Source organism: Oncorhynchus gorbuscha, linkage group LG26 (genome assembly GCF_021184085.1).
Source record: "Oncorhynchus gorbuscha isolate QuinsamMale2020 ecotype Even-year linkage group LG26, OgorEven_v1.0, whole genome shotgun sequence".
Lineage (NCBI taxonomy): Eukaryota > Metazoa > Chordata > Actinopteri > Salmoniformes > Salmonidae > Oncorhynchus > Oncorhynchus gorbuscha.
In genome coordinates, this window is record NC_060198.1 from 29,329,801 (window position 1) to 29,350,088 (window position 20,288).

General features: G+C 41.7%; 1 protein-coding gene across 1 annotated transcript in view; it reads right to left on the bottom strand.

Annotated features, from left to right (window-relative positions):
- Nucleotides 1–5,640, bottom strand: part of LOC124015036 (G patch domain-containing protein 8-like) — a 36,696-nt gene extending 31,056 nt beyond the window's left edge. Inside the window, 1 exon segment of the mRNA XM_046329901.1 lies at nucleotides 5,561–5,640. Within this exon segment, the coding sequence (XP_046185857.1) occupies nucleotides 5,561–5,605 (45 nt within the window). The 5' untranslated portion in view covers nucleotides 5,606–5,640.
- Nucleotides 5,641–20,288: the final 14,648 nt, after the last annotated feature.

Sequence of the window (20,288 nt, forward strand, 5' to 3'; positions counted from 1 at the left end):
TACTGCATAATTCTACTATTTATATTCATTTGCATCACTGTCAATTACATACTTTTAATTTGAAGGCAAACCGCTAATTCCACTATTGTGCCTAATCCTTATTGTGGCTAGCATCACAACACATAAGCTAGCTGGCTGCTTATAACGTTAGCTTTGGGCAACAGGGTTAAGTAGCTGGCTAGCTATTTATTTTCATGAACTGAAGTACAATTTCAATAGGCGAACAACAAGTGGCAACTTAGCTAATACTTACTCACAAGGATTCCTAAATAATTGCTAAGAATAATTTAAAGGACTACAGTTTTTACTGCTCATTATTGCTGGTTGTATTGGTGCTTGCTAGGAACCAAGCTAAAGCTAGCTACCCCAGAAGTTGCGGTTGAACAAATGATGCTATATTACCAATGTGGTATTGTAAACAGATCGTTTGTGGCCGGTGTTTGCTTGTTTGCACAGCTTTGACAGTACTACTGTATGTTTTTTGACACGCAAAGACCCAAACGGTGTTCCATGTATGCATGTCGTGAAGCTAATAGCAGTGACGCTATTACTGAAAAATAGCGCACTTGGTAGTGTTAACTGGTGCTCGACCAGTCGGCGAAAGCCAACATCACCCACGACAGAACGGTTGATTGTCAAGGGCAATGAATTCCATTATCTTGGCTTCAATGGATTTCGCCTTTGAGTTATCTCACTGAAATTGTGTTACTCTTTCAAATGACTGCTAATTTGGGAATGCTGTGTTGCATGTATAGCGCAAAATTTTACGCGGCGTCATTACGTCATTATATGGGTATGCACGTCAGCTTTGACATCGGTTTTGCACATCGGGTGTTAAACTAAACATCGGCCGATACCGATGTTGGCATTTTTAGCTATTATTGGCTGATTTCGATACGTTCACCGATATGTTGTGCATCCCTATTAAAAAACATTGAAAGGGGAAAAAGCTGGCCTCAGCAGCATGTGAGGAATGAGCTCCGACTGGAGAGAAGGCAGATGATAAGAGCCTCACTTTCCCCCGGGGGTCTCTATTCACCAGAACCATTCAACCCCATAATCCCAGTATCCCATACCATCCAACCACCACAGAGCTGATCAGTTAGGGGAGTATTAGAGGTACGATAGACCGCTTGTTCTGTGGTCTACATTCATAAAAGAACAATTCAAACCCCTCATTATCTCTGGGAAATCAAGCCAACAACTGCATCAAGGGAGATAGTGTTGAGGTAGTGTTGTTCTAATGTGAGAAAATAACAGACTGGGTGTCTGGACACAGCTCGGAGAAACCCACTATGATGGAACCCAGGACAGCAGATAGTTCACAAATTCTTGGAAACCCAGAGTGTTTGGAGAGACAATAGATCATGGAAATTCAGAATGCTCCAGAGGGAATGAAGGCAGCAGAGTGTGAACACTGACTGCGACAGTTTGAGACTGAGCAGTAATCACGGCAGCAGACTGGCTTGGCACGGCTCTGGGTGCGTGAGGCTGGGCCGACTTCACGCCTCTGTCTTCCGCTCCTCACAGGAGGTAACGTGGTGTGAGGAGGCCTCATTGGGGCTCTGGCTGGCAGACTGCATGCTGAGGACATCTGGACTGGAGCAGTCTTCATTGGGCCCTGAGGCCACACAACAGACCGTGTGTGCTGGTACTGCCACTTCTAGTCCTAACCCACCCCCTCCACGGCAGCTGCACAGGATGCCCAGCCACAGAGACAGATCTGTGGAAACCATGAGTGGCCAGTGGTTGTCCACACTAAAACAAAGATAATAATGTTGAAGTGCTTCAGGTCCAGAGAAGCTGACGACCTTGCTGACCACTAGGTAACTAACCGTTTGGAAACAGAATCTTGTGTAATTTCCTTGTTCCCCTGTTCTACATTCTTTATCTGGTATTTTATCGTGGATCATTCAATCAGGTCTTGGATTAGGGCCGTGTTAAAGAGCACCCAAAAGCACATTTTTAAAAAACAGAAAAACTTCCCATCCAAAAATAGGTGCTGCCATCACTTAGAAAAATAAGCCCCTGGTGTCATCTGTCAAAATATCTCACTTATGGGCTGCTAAAAACATTCAAGGGATGTGTCAAGTTAGACATGGCTTAAACAAAAAAACTAAATTGATCAGACTTATTAATATCAAAACACACCAAAGATGTAGCAATAATTCTAGAAGGGGGGAGAAGAGAAGAAGAAGATGCCTATTTGAAAGTTAGAAAAAATGAGTTGCCTGTGAAATTTCATTTTGTTAAAAGTAGCGCTCATGCTACAAAATATTGGAGGGCCCTGGTCAAAAGAGTTCTCAAACACCTCCTCCCGGTCATTCTCTGTCCATTGCCCTGTCCTCTATTCTGCCTGGCCCGTCGCCATAATTGAGGTGAGTAACAGGGAAAAGAAAAACACACAAACAAACAGGGATGAAACAGGGCAGATAACACAACGTCTTCTAAGCCTCACTAGGAGAGCAGATTTATGCTGGGTTCAGGAACGTTAGAAAATAACCAGTATGAAACACAAACAACAGCTTTTCATAACAAGCATGAGACAGGGGCGTGACTGATGTGTCATTTTTGCAGACTGTTAGATTTGCTTTCAAGGGCATGTGAGAGCAGAGCAGGAGAGCAGGGAGATTTAGGCGAGTTAATGGGAAACGTTCAACATTCAATTGCGCAGTGACAACCCCCCAAACTCTACCTTCTCTCATACCCTGCAAAAGAGACGTGTTGGCATGAATATTTAAGAGACATCTTGAGCTAAATTCATTCATTCACCAAATAGGCCGCAGGTATTTGAAATGGAAGTATGCCAAAGACAGTCATTGGCGGACTGAAGGGCAAGACATAATTCATCACAGTCAATAAAGGAAGTAAACATAGTCTATATCAAAGCACATCATTTAATCATTTTCTGTATCACGAACACTTTATATTTGCAGAGTTATATTACCTTGTGACCTAGCAACTAGCGAGCATTACAGACTGTGGCATGACTCTTTGGAAACAATCTCTCTCTGACAATGAGAACTCAATGAACAGAAAACACTATGCAGTGTACAATAAACCGGTAGTACACATCCATGGCCCTGCTTTATATAGCCTAGTAGTGGACTTTACTATAGGGTATTGACAGAGCAACACTTTGGCCTCTGCACAATTTATAGGCACCATATGAAAATAATGACTGTCCTTTCTAGAGGTCGACCGATTAATCGGAATGGACGATTAATTAGGGCCGATTTCAAGTTTACACCTTTATTTAATCTTTATTTAACTAGGCAAGTCAGTTAAGAACACATTCTTATTTTCAATGCATGGGTTTACGTTAGATCGCAGGTTGCATTTGAACTGAAAATGATCTTGACTCAGAATAGGTTGGTGACCACTGTTCTAGAATTTTCCCTGTTAACACTATCAACATTTCCCTTTACTGTGGAAAATGTGATCGAATCAATGCAATAGCCACTTTCAATGCAACATACCGAAACAAAACAAACTATGCAAGAGATTTTGTTGAAGGCAGAATGCATCGGAGTAGGATTCTATTGCATTGACATACACTACTCTGCCCGTTGTCTACCCAGACCGGTGCGGCATAAACAATCAGAGCTGCAGTAGGCCTATATGCAATTAGACCATTGACATATGGATCGGTGCCATTTACTTTGAACTGGACTGTGTTTGCAGCATGAGGAGTCGAGAGTAGATGCGCTTGTTTTGAGATCAAAGCTAGAGCTGCATGTAGCCACGTGTGCACATTTTGTTCATATCCTTTGCTAGTTAGTGAGTTATTAGCTCAGTCATTTGTAGTCAGCAATAGTGGAGTGACTGCTTCCACAAGAGAATAAAACGTGTACATTTCTAGACATCTTTGAAACCCGAGTCAGGTAAAGAGCTTTATTTACGCCTTAAAGGGGCACTGTTGTATTTTGAGACAGGCTTGAATAAGCTAAGTAGCCAATAGGCAGAGGGTAGCATAACTTTTCTGATGATCTATAATAATGGTATGAAAATAATAATGCATTTTGTAAAGTAGTTTCTTAGATCAAACAACATTTTTAGTCACCTCCTTGTCTGAAGCACAAGTGGATAAACAGGTTAATGTCAAGCCTTGTATATTTATTTTCAAAAGTCTCATGGAATGAAGATCTACATTGAACACCAGACAGTGGCTGCTACTGCAGGCTGAATGACAGAACAGCTATTTCCATGTTAAAAATGTTATGGGATACACTTTCTCCATTGTTTTTTATGGTAGGCCACTCTGGTAGGACTACATTATGATCAAATAGCCATAGTAGCCTACATTACCACTGTTAAAATTGTAACTTAAATCAGGTACAGCCTCAGTGTTCACAGTAAACACGTACGTTTTAGGTAACATTGCTTTAGACCACAACATAATCACTGACATTTTTTTAAAATTCATAATACTGTATGTATTCACTTGTAACAGAGGCCGAAATTACACACTGGAAGACCAACAGATTATAAGGGTGACGTCAAACGCAGGCAGAAACTGAACAGGACACCAACTCAACCCCATCCCGTCTTGGGTTTCAGACAGGCTAAGCAATAAAACAACTAATCTGAATACATTCATTGCATATGTTGATGTTAATAGTTTGTGTTGTGGTTCTGCCAGTAATACAGTTAAAATTGTAGCCCATTAGAGGTAACATGCCAAGAAATGCGTGATCTAGTTGGCATAACTGGTAAATCCGATATCAACAGAACAGAAGCAAAACACACCCAGCATTGTCGAGCAACTGAGAAGGGAATAGGCTAACCTACCAGTAAATAACAAAAGCGAATACATTGTGGATGCAGGATTCTCCAACAAGCGGCGTAGCTAGCTACAGTAGCTAACTAGCTGCAAACGATACATGTAGTTAGCGCTAATATTACACATAATATTCTCAACTCGCCCGAATGTTGCACAGCCAGGCATGGTATGTAGTTCCATGGATGGTGGCTACGGGACAGTAGAACCCCTGTTGCCCCCTTACTAGCTCGGACTTTGCTGATAGCTAACGTTACCGTGAGGAAAATGTTACTGTTTGTCCCACCTATTAAGCTACCTTAAGATGAATGCAGGAACTGTAAATCGCTCTGAATAAGACCGTCTGCTAATTGACTAAAATGTTACATGTACATTGTCGTCATTGTCATACCAACAATGTGACAGCTAGCCAGCCAACTAACCTTAGCTAGCTCGATGTAGTTAGCTCATTTCCCCAAGGTCACTCGGTTCACTTTGTCAAAATTACACATTATTTGTATCCACTAAGCACGTGCTTAGCATTGGTAGTTGTGGGTTCAATCCATTGCTCGCTGGCCAAGACGAGCTCGACAGCAATGCAACTCGTCGAACACTGGACTATCAAGTTGCTGCTAACTAGCCTAGCTAGCATACCTGCAGACTTCTCGAATAGTGCGAGGCTATGAACCTAACTACAGGTTCCTGACTCATTTTAAAATATGTTATTAAGGTGCACAGTTATTATCGTGATATTATTTATACTACATTGTATTTAGTTGCTAAATATTTTATTAACATTACCTGGAAATCACGTTCTTCGTTGAACCTAGAAAATCTGTCAGCCATTTTCTGTACGCAGCAGCTTCTTTCGTCTCTCTGAATGCTGGACATGTAAACGCCTACTGAGTTACCAACAAAGCAACTGTCCAATTGTAACTCGCAAATGCGTTGATTGACGTAAACTTTGAAACAACGTTGCAAATTTGGAAAACAGTGTAACTTATTGTTATTAAGCGTGCCCAAACATATTAGCTGGTTCATTTGGTTTATCTGTCATTTGGTTTAGTCTACATTTATATCCCACACATATACCACTCATGTACACTTTGTTAGTATTTATAATCTATTATTTTACTTTTTGCTGTCGAAAGAGAGCAGTAAGCTATACATTACATTATTACTTTGTTATTACAACTCAATGGGAGACTACACATTTCCACAAGCTCTACCTGGATAATAATTCAGCTAGGTTCCCATGCCATCTCGTGGCCAATACATTGAATAGCGCCAAGGCCACACATCAAACAGCATTTAATTGTCACACACTTCAAAAACAACAGGTGTAACCTAACAGTGAAATGCTTACAACAACAACATAAAACAAAAACAAATAGTAACACAATGAATATACACACAATGATACAAAAGCTTGGATATATACATAGGGTACCAGTACCGAGTCGATGTGCAGGGGTACTAGGAAATTGAGGTAGATATGTACATATAGTTGTGTGTACATGTTATGTGTGAGTGAGCGGTGATGCAAACTGTCAAGATGCTCTCAGTGGTGCAGCTGTAGAACATTTTGAGGATCTGAGGGCCCATGTCAAATCTTTTCAGACTCCCGAGGGAGAAGAGGCGTTGTCGTGCCCTCTTCACGACTGTGTTGGTGTGTTTGGACCATGATAGGTCCTTAGTGATGTGGACACTGAGGAACTTGAATCTCTCGGCCAGTTCCACTACAGCCCCATCGATGTGAATGAGGTGTGTTCTGCCCTCCATTTCCCGTAGTCCACGATAAACTCCTTTGTCTTGCCCAATGTTGAGGGAGAGGTTGTTGTCCTGGCACCACTCTGCCAGGTCTCTGACCTCCTCAACATAGACTGAGAAAAAAGCTGAGAAAATATGTTTTTACTTTAAACCCAGCATGACAATTACTAATTAATCTCAACTCTTATCTGCTGTACCATGGACAGCCACATCATATTTAGCTTACATTGATTGGAGTGTATTGTTTTTGGTATCTTTTAGTTGTCACAGCCATTTTGCGCATAGAACATTTTATTATGTTGAAATGTTTAAGTTGAAATGGTGCTGGAATAGTGGAGGCAGCTCCTGTTTTCTTTGCGACTTAATTGTGGTAGCCTAACTCTCCATGGCTCTAAATCAATAGTTGTTTAGTTGTCAGAAAAATGTCAGAAACATTAACTTGCCTGACCATGTTGTAGGTCATGTAACTGTTTGTTACATGCAATATGCTTTGTGGACTTCACCCGAAAGATGTTGCACTCTGGTTTTGTGATGAAACACACGTGTGTTGAATGTATTCTGCCACTGTGCCATTTTACCCCTTGATCACACCTACAGTGTCATTGTGCTAAATGGTACGCAGCATCATCTGGATATGTGTGCAACAAAAGTTCAACATTCACCTTCTCCTACCATTTCTGTTAAGTTACACTTCGACCACACTGACAGCATCGCATTTTGATACACCAGAATTACATTAATTTCCAATGAAATGTTGTTTGCCTTGCCGCATTGCGTTGCATTGGCAGTTGTAGTGCGTTTGGTGCGGTGCTTAAGTTGGAATATATGTGTCAAACTGTATGCAATCGACGGCTTGACAGAAATGGTCGCAGAAGGTGAATGTTGAACTTTTGTTGCATAAATATCCAGATGATGCTGCTTACTATTTTGCTCAACGATGTTGTCGGTGTGTTTAAAGCATTACACACGTACAGTTTGACCCATACGTTTGATAAATCCAACATATGCACCACACAGAACACACTGCAACTGCCTCTCCAACACAATGCTGTAAGGCAAATAAAGCATTCAATTGGAAATGAATGTACTTCTGGTGTACCAAAATGCAATGATGCAGTCGGTGTGATCGGTGCGTCAGCATCATTGCATTTTGGTACACCAGAAATACATTCATTTCCAATAGAACGCTGCGTTTGGCTTGCAGAGGCCGTTGCAGTACGTTCTGTGTCGTTGGATTTATCGAATGTATGCATGAAACTGTATGGTAGTGGGTTTGACAGAAATGGTAGCAGGTGAATGTTGACCTTTTATTGGACACATATCCAGATGCTGGGTACCATTTTGCGTAATGAACCTGTAGGTGTGATCAAGGAGTTAGGCCTATATATCATGGTGGCAAGGCATGTGACAGGGATCATCTACTATTCAGCCTGGGGATGATTTCTTCTTGAGCGGATGGTCGGGGGTCGTAACATAACTACACATCATTTGTAGACTGCAAATTGAACGCAAGAAGCCCCAAAAAATATGTTTGACTGAAACAGAATAATTTCAAACATTGGTTACATTTGTATATGATCACATCATGTCTCTCTATTTTGTGTGGGAATACTTTTGAACAGATTTTATAAATGAAAAGCACTTAGAGCTAATTTCCTGGTGTGTTTTTTTAGCATTTTATGTCCAACAATGAAAATTCCACACACCAAAAAATGTATAAATATATACAGCACAAGCACAAGGGTTTTTCTTTATTTTGACTATTTAGTAAAAAGACATCAAAACTATGAAATAAAGTTTTGATGTGAAGACATCAAAACTATGAAATAACATATATGTTATCATGTAGTAACCAAAAAAGTGTTCAACAAATCAAAATATATTTCATATTTGAGATTCTTCAAAGTAGCCACCCTTTGCCTTGATGACAGCTTTGCACACGCTTGGCATTCTCTCAACCAGTTTTACCTGGAATGCATTTCAAACATTCTTGAAATAATTCCCACACATGCTGAGCATTTGTTGGCTGCTTTTCCTTCACTCTGCGGTCCAACTTATCCCAAACCATCTCAATTGGGTTGGGTGAGGGCAAATAAAACTGGACCGCCAGTTGGGGGACCATGGCATATGAACTAACAGGATATTATAGAGCAAACGCAGTTATCACAGCACATAGGTTATAAAATGGCTATTTTTTCCTGACTTGGCTTCCCCAGTGATTTTACCCACGCACCGCTGCTTGCCCTTCGCTTTATGCACACTCTCTCATACTTGGGTGCCAACGAGCATGCCTTGTCAGAGAAACCTCCGCTAGCGCTTGGATTGGCCTGGGCAGCCGCTTTAGTGGTCGCTATGGATCCTCACTATCCATAGCTTCCAAGTTCGATATAATTTAGTTTAGAAAAGTTCTGCCGACATTGTGAAAACATTTAGACTGCGTTTAGACAGGCAGCCCAATTCAGATTTTTCAATCAGATCGCACCTGAAAAATTCTGATGTGAAAAGATGTGATTGGTGAGAAAATACAAACGAGTGGAAAGAAATATCTGAAATTTACTGCCTGTTTAAACGCAGCCTTGATGTTTATGAAAGTAATTGTACACAATAACCACACACTTCCTCCATTCAATCCTAACTTCGAAAACGATCATGTACTTTCGATTTTCATATCCACACCCCTCCGGTGACGCAATCGTAATTTTCAACGTTGGACATTTTTAGCGAACTGTGTAGATCCTGAAAACAGCCGACGCCTTTTATCATTGTAAAAACAACATACTTGAACAAAAGGTAAGCCAATATCAACTATAAAGATATCAGAATTGAATATGCCCACAAGATGAATAACTTTCTTAAAAAATGGGTTGAAGTACATTTGAAATGGCGGAGGAAAAGGCAGGAGGTGAAGAGAAGTCGCGTCAACATTTTCTCGACCATAGCATAATGACATTTTCTTAATGCAACGACAAAACGTTCATTACTTAAGAACTTCTTAGTTGTTACATTTAAGATTTTTTTTAAATGACCCAGGTAGATGTTATGCACGAAGTTGCCATATAGGCTATTACAGTAGATATTGACAGATATTACAGTACAGTACACCGCCTGTTGACGATAGTATCTCCTGACCCGGTTGTTAAGAGCCGCGGACGCTTGCGGAACGTTTTTTGGAAACATAAGGAACGTATCTTCCATATCAGAGAGAAACCAATTTGATAAAACAAAATGTTAAATGAATACACACCTTTATAGGCTTAGTGTTCCCACACGTCCAAATATATCTCCAATATACAGTGTCAATATACTTGTTTATTGAAGACATAGGTAGCCACCTGTGCTAAATAGCGCTCCGAACACCTGTGTGTAAGTAATTGGGGAGGAAGTGTAGTTCTTCAACTGGGGGCTTTGCACAGCTTGTGGATCTGTGCAAAACTCTACAGTAAGTGTATCTTTTTTTATTTGAAGGATTCTTTCTCGCTGATATGAAAGACAAGGGGCATATCAACATATGTTTCGAAAACCGGTTGGAAAGTCATGATTGTTGACTTTTTTTCAACTTTAAAACACAGCATCGCAATTGTATACTGAGCAAAAATATAAACGCAACATGCAACAATTTCAACGATTTTACTGAGTTACAGTTCATATAAGGAAATAGTCCATTGAAATAAATTCCTTAGGCACTAATCTATGGATTTCACATGACTGGGAATACAGATATGCATCTGTTGGTCACAAGTTGGGATTTGGAACACAAAACCAGTCAGTGTCTGGTGTGACTACCATTTGCCTCATGCAGCACGACACATCTCCTTCACATATAGTTGATCAGGCTGCTGATTGTGGGCTGTGGAATGTTGTCCCACTCCTCTTCAATGGCTGTGCGAAGTTGCTGAATATTGTCGGGAACTGGAACATGCTGTCGTACATATCGATTCAGAGCATCCCGCACATGCTCAATGGGTGACATGTCTGGTGAGTATGCAGGCCATGGAAGAACTGGGACATTTTCCGCTTCCAGGAATTGTGTACAGATCCTTGTGACATGGGGCCGTGCATTATCATGCTGAAATATAAGGTGATGGCGGCGAATGAATGGCACGACAATGGGCCTCAGGACCTCGTCACAGTATCTCTGTGCATTCAAATTGCCATAGATAAAATGCAATTGTATTCATTGCCCGTAGCTTATGCCTGCCCATAGCATAACCCCACCGCCACCATTTGCCAATCTGTTCACAACGTCGACATCAGCAAACTGCTCACCCACACAACACCATACACGTGGTCTGCTGTTATGAGGTCGGTTGGACATACGGCCAAATTCTCTAAAATTATGTTGGAGACCGCTTATGGTAGAGAAATGAACATTCAATTATCTGGCAACAGCTCTGATTTTCAGTGCTGCAGTCAGAATTGCACACTCCCTCAAAACATGTTTTTTTCATGCTAGAAGTTTAATTGTCTAGTAGGCTGTTTTTGGACAAGCTGCTGAATTTTATAAACCAAATTGGTTTAGCAACCCTCTACCAGTTGTCTGTACAAGCACACACAGTACCTGCGCAAGTGCAGGTTCTTCATTTCATTTCACTTCTCACATTATTTTACATTATGAAGCTTACTGGTAGTCCCCAGTCACATGTTGTTATCACAAGCATACAAAGACAAGAGACCGGAGCCTTTTGATTCACTCATTGTTGTGCAGCATACGCCTGTAATTTTCATCATAGGGACACTTCAACTATGACAGACAAAATGAAAAGTTTATCTCAATACTTTGTTATATACACTTTGTTGGCAATGACAGAGGTCAAACGTTTTCTGTAAGCCTTCACAAGGTTTTCACACACTGTTGCTGGTATTTTGGTGGCTGACTAAATACTTTTTTTGCCCCACTGTAGATGTTTCTATTGTGTTATTGACTGTACGTTTGTTTGTGTGTAACTCTGTGTTGTTGTTTTTGTCGCACTGCTTTGCTTTATCTTGGCCAGGACGCAGTTAGGGTTGCCAACTGTCCCGTATTAGCCGGGATGTCCCTTATATTGGGCTAAATTGGTTTGTCCCATACGGGACCTCCCTTGTTCCGTATATTCATCCAATCACAGTATAGTGTAAACGCGCCAATTCCTGCAAAGTAATTTCTGTTATTGTTCGGTCGGTTTGGCATATCAAGGAAATATGGATAAACATGCAAAAAAGACTGTGCAGCTACAACAAACAATGTGAAGCAAAAATGTTGTGGGTTAAGCCCGTCAGTGGTGACTCGACGAAAGCTTTCTGTACTTTATGCATCGGGAATTCTCAATTGGCCATGAAGGGGAGAATGCCCTAACTCAGCATGCATCCACAGAAATGCACAAGGCCACGCTAGCTAAAGGTGCTAGCAATGTTGGTGCATTCGTCGTGACATCTACTTCGGAAACTGACATAATTGGAAAACACCTCTCCGTTTACCAGTTATTGAGCAGTGCCAACAATCGCATTCTGAAAGCTAATTGCCCAGCTCACATAGCTCATAATGCCTGCAAGCACGCCTGCGATCAGCTGTCAGTGGATATTGAGACAATTGTTTTACAGATCTACAGGCACTTATCAGTCTCTGCTTCCCGAAGAGAGGAACTGCGCACATTTTTTTCGCCTTTGTTGACATTGAGTGGCTTGAAATCCTGCGACATGTTTGCACACGATGGGTCTCTCTTCATCCAGCTGTCCATCGTCTCCAGCAAAGCTGGCCAGCTCTTACATCATACTTCAGGTCCCTTAGGGAGACCTGTCCTGTGGAACTGAAGAGTATTTTTGAGTGTGAAAAAACAGAAGCTGCTGAAATATATCTGTGCTTTTTCCACAAAGTGGGTGTGTTTTTGACCTACTCGTAAAAAAGCTGGAGGAAACAAAGCTCTGCATCACAGATGTTTTACGAGGAAGTCCAAAAGTTCAACATTTAAGATGCTTCAGCTGAAACAGGACAGTTTCTTTTCTGATACCAGACCAAGCAGCTGATGGGACAAACAATTGTCAGCATGAAGGTCCAAACAGAAACAGGACTTTGAAGTTCTATGACACTGTCGTTACATACATTGACAAGTGGTTTGATTTCTCACCAGAAAATGTAATGGTGAAACTGATCGGCCTCTATGAGGAGCTCTCCTTCACTGACCTGGAGCAGGTGCTGGTTGCCCTCAAAATGACAGAGACAGTCAGTATGGACCAACTCTATAAAGAGTGTTGTACTAGCCGGGAGGAAATACAGAAAGCCAGACAGGATACCACAAAATCCACAAGTGAGAAGCAGGTGGCAGTTTACCAAAATCTAGGGAAAGCGAACTTGATCAACATGTTCAGGATTGACTCATTTGTCCTCAGTGTGCCAGACTCAAATGCCTTTGTAGAGAGGATTTTCTGTCTGATGACCATTAAATGGTCAGACTCAAGAAACCGATGTAGCACAGTAAACCTTTTTGATAAAAAATGAACTTCATATATCTGGGAACTGTGACTTGTCATGTAATGACTTCTCTCTGGCTCTGCAAGTGGACTGCTTGAATCAGTCAAGTATGTAGCCTTGGTGAGTGACTCATGCCCCTCTTTTGCATTTGCTGTAAAGGTCCCAATTGTGATTCTTTGATAATATATTTTGAGGTTTATTCACATAAGTTTACATAATGATACAGTTTTATTAAAGCTATAGGCTAAATGGAATATACAAATGTTTTGTCTTTCCAATTTAATAAGAATATGAATATACACTGTATATTCATTCACACAACACCATACCCATACCGCCATACCCACAACACCATACCCACACCGCCATACCCACAACACCATACCCACGCCGCCGTGGCACCGTGCACTGGCACGCCACCTTTTGTCCCTTATTTGGTAGTGAGAAAGTTGGCAACCATAGTCGCAGTTGTAAATGAGAATTTCTTCTCAACTGGCCTACCTGGTTAAGTAAAGGTGAAATAAATACATCAATTCCCATATCAACTAAAAATAGAATGCCATCATGTTTTGGTCACTGGAGGAAAAAAGCACATGGCTAGCTCATTGGCTACAGCAGGTTCTAATAATAATAATAATAATAACTCATAATAATAACTAGTTATTACTTTTAAACTAAATACCTTTTTGGGTGGATTCTTGTTGTTTGGTTTACTGTTTCAACAGTCGCTAAGATTATATTGGGTTATCAATGCAAAATAGGTTACTTTAATGTGGGGATGGGCATTTGACATTTTGAGGTACTCAGTTTTTTTTTAACACAAGGCCTGCGCTGGAAAGAAATGTGTGCGTATTTATCTATTGGCCTGTGTCAACATGCCTAATTTATCATAACCATTACAGATAACAAATCCTAATTGCTAAATTGCCCCATATAAAGTACCAATCAAAAGTTTAGACTCACCTACTCATTCCAGGGTTTTTCTTCATTTTTAAAACTATTTTCTACATTGTAGAATAATAGTGAAACCATCAAAGCTATGAAATAGCACAAATGGAATCAATCATGTAGTAACCCAAAAAAAGGTTAAACAAATCAAAATATATTTTATATTTGATATTCTTCAAAGTAGCCATCCTTTGCCTTAATGACAGCTTTGCACACACTTGGCGTTCTGTCAAACAGCTTCATGAGGTAGTTACAAATGCACATATGTACAACCAGCTTCACAAATGCACATGTAGAAATGGAACACCAGAGGCAAAGCAAATTAACATGGTCTTCAAGACAAAATAAATAAAACAATTGGGACAAAATGGAACTGATCTCTGGTTAAAGAACGAGCTTTGACGTTCGGGTACTCGATTACTCATGCCAATCCCTGCTTTGATGAATCATCTGTATAGCCTATAGATCAGATCAAGGAGCCAAGCGACAACACTGCTCCCACTGTGGAAGGAATGATACAACGTGTCTTCATTTTCAGGTAGTAAAAAAGTAAGTAAAAAGCCGGAGCCTATTACAAAGATACGCCCCTTTTGTGACGAAAAATTACATTGCAACACTCCGAATCGTATGTCTGCGTAGAGCTTGTAGTAAGCTTATGTGGTTAGCATTTTGCAATCAAGCTCATCTTGGTAACAGAAGAGAATCCCCTCCTGGATCAAGAGGCTTGCTGTCTAATATTTGTTTGAGTAGCATTTTTTAGTTATTTGTATAACTGTATGAGCTGGGATGTCTGTACTCCAAATAGTTTGTGTAAAAGGTTTGCATGTTAGCATTTAGCTAGCATTTGCTATGGGATTTTACATGTACTTGTTAGCATTGAAAACCTTCTGATTGGAAATAGCGCCCCTGTTGTTTTTTATTGCCGGTATTACGGTATGGCACAAAGTCAGTATGATGGCACAAGGTCAGTATGGGGGGGGGGATGTTATACTTGCCTAATATATGGAATTGTTTTAGGATGGACATACCATGTATCATTAAGCTATCTGATTTAGAATTTAAGGACCCTGTAGGTATAAAAGAAATACATATATTTACAAATTATTTGATAAAATATAGAATTTGCCCATAGAAACACATTAAATGACACGTTCATAAATGGCAATACAGACAGTCAAAATATGTATCCTAAGGAATACGATTTTGAAGTAAATGGCTTATATCTATGAGATATAACAAAGCTCAGATTTATTTTTTATTTTTTACACATATTTAACCCATTCATTTTTTTAACCTGTCTGGCACCAGTGGGACAGTAGCATCCCACCTGTGCATTTGGATCCAGTGAAAGTGCAAACAAAAATCTCATAATTAAAATTCCTCAAACATACAAGTATCATACACCATTTTAAAGATAAACTTCTTGTTAATCCAGCCACAGTGTCTGATTTCAAAAAGGCTTTACGGCAAAAGCACACCATGCGATTATGTTAGGTCAGCGCCTAGCCACAGGAAGCCATACAGCCATTTTCCAACCAAGGAGAGGTGTCACAAAAGACAGAAATAGCGTTAAAATGAATCACTAACCTTTGATGATCTTCATCTGATGGCACTCCCAGGTCTCCATGTTAGACAATAAATATTAGTTTTGTTCGATAAAGTTCATCTTTATGTCCAAATACCTTTTTGTTTGCGCGTTTAGTCCAGTAATCCAAATGCACAAGGCACGGGCACTAAGTCCAGACGAAAAGTCAAAAAAGTTCCATTACAGTTTGTAGAAACATGTGAAACGATGTATAGAATCAATCTTTTGGATGTTTTTATCATAAATATTCAATAATATTCCAACCGGACAATTACTTTGTCTTTAGAAATGAAAGGGAACGGAGCTCGCACCCACTGCTGAGCGTGTGACTAAACTCAAGGCTTTCAGCCAGACCACTGGTCTGAATCCTGGCTCAGGAAGGCCACAAAAGATTCTGAGATTACCATACCCAACTATAACATTTTCCGTCAAGATAGAACTGCCAAAGGGGGAGGAGTTGCATTCTACTGCAGAGATAGCCTGCAAAGTAATGTCATACTTTCCAGGTCCATACCCGAACAGTTCAAACTACTAATTTAAAAAATTACTCTCTCCAGAAATAAATCTCTCACTGTTGCCGCCTGCTACCAACCCCTCTCAGCCCCCATCTAGCTTCAGAGTTTGTTCTGTTAGGTGACCTAAACTGAGATATGCTTAACACCCCGGCAGTCCTACAATCTAAGCTAGATGCCCTCAATCTCACACAAATCATCAAGGAACCCACCAGGTACAACCCTAAATCTGTAAACAAGGGCACCCTCATAGACGTCATCCTGACCAACTGGCCCTCCAAATACACCTCCGCTGTCTTCAACCAGGATCTCAGCGATCACTGCCTCATTGCCTGTATCCGCTACGGAGCCGCAGTCAAACAACCACCCCTCATCACTGTCAAACGCTCCCTAAAACATTTCTGTGAGCAGGCCTTTCTAATCGACCTGGCCCGGGTATCCTGGAAGGACATTGACCTCATCCCGTCAGTTGAGGATGCCTGGTCATTCTTTAAAAGTAACTTCCTCACCATTTTAGATAAGCATGCTCCGTTCAAAAAATGCAGAACTAAGAACAGATATAGCCCTTGGTTCACTCCAGACCTGACTGCCCTTGACCAGCACAAAAACATCCTGTGGCGGACTGCAATAGCATCGAATAGTCCCCGCGATATGCAACTGTTCAGGGAAGTCAGGAACCAATACACACAGTCAGTCAGGAAAGCTAAGGCCAGCTTCTTCAGGCAGAAATTTGCATCCTGTAGCTCCAACTCCGAAAAGTTCTGGGACACTGTGAAGTCCATGGAGAACAAGAGCACCTCCTCCCAGCTGCCCACTGCACTGAGGCTAGGTGACACGGTCACCACCGATAAATCCATGATTATCGAAAACTTCAACAAGCATTTCTCAACAGCTACTCCAACCTCGGCCAACAGCTCTGTCCCCCCCGCAGCTACTCGCCCAAGCCTCTCCAGGTTCTCCTTTAACCAAATCCAGATAGCAGATGTTCTGAAAGAGCTGCAAAACCTGGACCCGTACAAATCAGCTGGGCTTGACAATCTGGACCCTCTATTTCTGAAACTATCCGCCGCCATTGTCGCAACCCCTATTACCAGCCTGTTCAAGCACTCTTTCATATCGTCTGAGATCCCCAAGGATTGGAAAGCTGCCGCAGTCATCCCCCTCTTCAAAGGGGGAGACACCCTGGACCCAAACTGTTACAGACCTATATCCATCCTGCCCTGCCTATCTAAGGTCTTCGAAAGCCAAGTCAACAAACAGGTCACTGACCATCTCAAATCCCACCGTACCTTCTCCGCTGTGCAATCTGGTTTCCGAGCCGGTCACGGGTGCACCTCAGCCATGCTCAAGGTACTAAACGATATCATAACCGCCATCGATAAAAGACAGTACTGTGCAGCCGTAAGTACTGTGCAGCCGTCTTCATCGACCTTGCCAAGGCTTTCGACTCTGTCAATCACCATATTCTTATCGGCAGACTCAGTAGCCTCGGTTTTTCTGATGACTACCGTGCCTGGTTCACCAACTACTTTGCAGACAGAGTTCAGTGTGTCAAATCGGAGGGCATGCTGTCCGGTCCTCTGGCAGTCTCTATGGGGGTGCCACAGGGTTCAATTCTCGGGCCGACTCTTTTCTCTGTATATATCAATGATGTTGCTCTTGCTGCAGGCGATTCCCTGATCCACCTCTACGCAGACGACACCATTCTATATACTTCCCGCCCGTCCTTGGACACTGTGCTATCTAACTTCCAAACGAGCTTCAATGCCATACAACACTCCTTCCGTGGCCTCCCAACTGCTCTTAAACGCTAGTAAAACCAAATGCCTGCTTTTCAACCGCTCGCTGCCTGCACCCGCACGCCTGACTAGCATCACCACCCTGGATGGTTCCGACCTTGAATATGGGGACATCTATAAGTACCTAGGTGTCTGGCTAGACTGTACACTCTCCTTCCAGACTCATATCAAACATATCCAAACGAAAATCAAATCTAGAGTCGACTTTCTATTCCGCAACAAAGCCTCCTTCACTCACGCCGCCAAACTTACCCTAGTAAAACTGACTATCCTACCAATCTTCGACTTCGGCGATGTCATCTACAAAATAGCTTCCAACACTCTACTCAGCAAACTGGATGCAGTTTATCACAGTGCCATCCGTTTTGTCACTAAAGCACCTTATACCACCCACCACTGCGACCTGTATGCTCTAGTCGGCTGGCCCTCTCTACATATTAGTCGCCAGACCCACTGGCTCCAGGTCATCTACAAGTCCATGCTAGGTAAAGCTCCGCCTTATCTCAGTTCACTGGTCACGATGGCAACACCCATCCATAGCACGCGCTCCAGCAGGTGTATCTCACTGATCATCCCTAAAGCCAACACCTCATTTGGCCGCCTTTCCTTCCAGTTCTCTGCTGCCTGTGTCTGGAACGAATTGCAAAAATCGCTGAAGTTGGAGACTTTTATCTCCCTCACCAACTTCAAACATCTGCTATCTGAGTAGCTAACCGATCGCTGCAGCTGTACATAGTCTATCTGTAAATAGCCCACCCATTTTTACCTACCTCATCCCCATACTGTTTTTATTTATTTACTTTTCTGCTCTTTTGCACACCAATATCTCTACCTGTACATGACCATCAGCTCATTTATCACTCCAGTATTAATCTGCAAAATTGTAATTATTCCCCTACCTCCTCATGCCTTTTGCACACAATGTATATAGACTCTCTTTTTTTCTACTGTGTTATTGACTTGTTAATTGTTTACTCCATGTGTAACTCTGTATTGTCTGTTCACACTGCTATGCTTTATCTTGGCCAGGTCGCAGTTGCAAATGAGAACTTGTTCTCAACTAGCCTACCTGGTTAAATAAAGGTGGGGGAAAAAACAGCTCTTATTCGCTCCCCTTTCACGTTAGAAGCCTGAAACAACGTTCTAAAGACTGTTGACATCGAGTGGAAGCCTTAGGAAGTGCAATCTAACCCCATTTACACTGTATATTGAATAGGCAATCACTTGAAAAACTACAACCTCAGATTTCCCACTTACTGGTTGGATTTTTCTCAGGTTTTGCCTGCCAATAGAGTTCTGTTATACTCACAGACATCATTCAAACAGTTTTAGAAACTTTTGAGTGTTTTCTATCAAATTCTACGAATAATATGCATATCCTAGTCTCTGGGCCTGAGTAGCAAGCAGTTTACTCTGGGCACGCGTTTCATCCGGAAGTGAAAATACTGCCCCCTACCCCAAAGAAGTTAACTGATACCTGGTTACCTTCAGAAGAGTCCTGTGACACTTGTGGGGGTTGTAGAACAAAACAGAGAACAGCATTAGTGGCGATTAAAAAGTGAGTATACACAATGCCTACTGAAAAGAATAGTGGGTATACAGCATTTTTCCCCTACTACACCACTGGGCTAAAGTCTTCCACTCAGGGACCAGATGCGAACCTGATGAAACGACTAAGAGAAGCAATGTCCTTCTCTATGTCTATGATTAATTTTTAATCCCAAAGTAAATAGGTGTTGTCTTTCTGGCGGGTGAAGGATGTGTTGCTATGCACAGAGGCCTTCACCCCCTCTGATACCCTGTGTCATTCACTCATTGAGACATTCATTTTTCGATTCCCATGAGTTGCTTGCAAGGCACTGAATGAATGCCTCGTAACAGTGTTCTGTGAGGGACTGGGGGGCCCAGAAGGCGTACTGGTGTGTTTAATTATCCAGGTCCTGCAAAAGATGGATCCCTCGGCTGTCCTTACTCAAGCCTCTGGTATTCTGCTAATCTGAGTGGGCGTATATGAGTCAGTGGTCATTGTGTGTCTGTGTGTATCCATCCTGAATCTTTTCAGCAGTTCCTCTATTTGTTCCTTTCTTTGTTGTATCCTCTACAGTCTATATTCACTCCCCAGAATCTAGCTGCCATTTTTGGATCCCCTTTGCACCCCTCCCCCGTTCCTGTCCTTTCTGCCCCCACATTCTCTCACTCCTCCACCAAGATTCCAACTGTCCCCCACCCCTCTGCTCACTGAGTATCATGCTCATGTTTTTCATGCATGTGTTTTCGATAGGGAGTCGACAGGTCCCTTAAGCACAATTACATTGTCACATTGACAGTTAGGCCGGGGCCTACATTGTTATAACAAAATTGTTACATTGCTGTAATAACACAACATGGAGAAATAACTAACTGAATCTGCACACAGTTTACCAAATGCTGAGCACAGCTAGGGGAGGACTTACTTTATGTATCACAATGA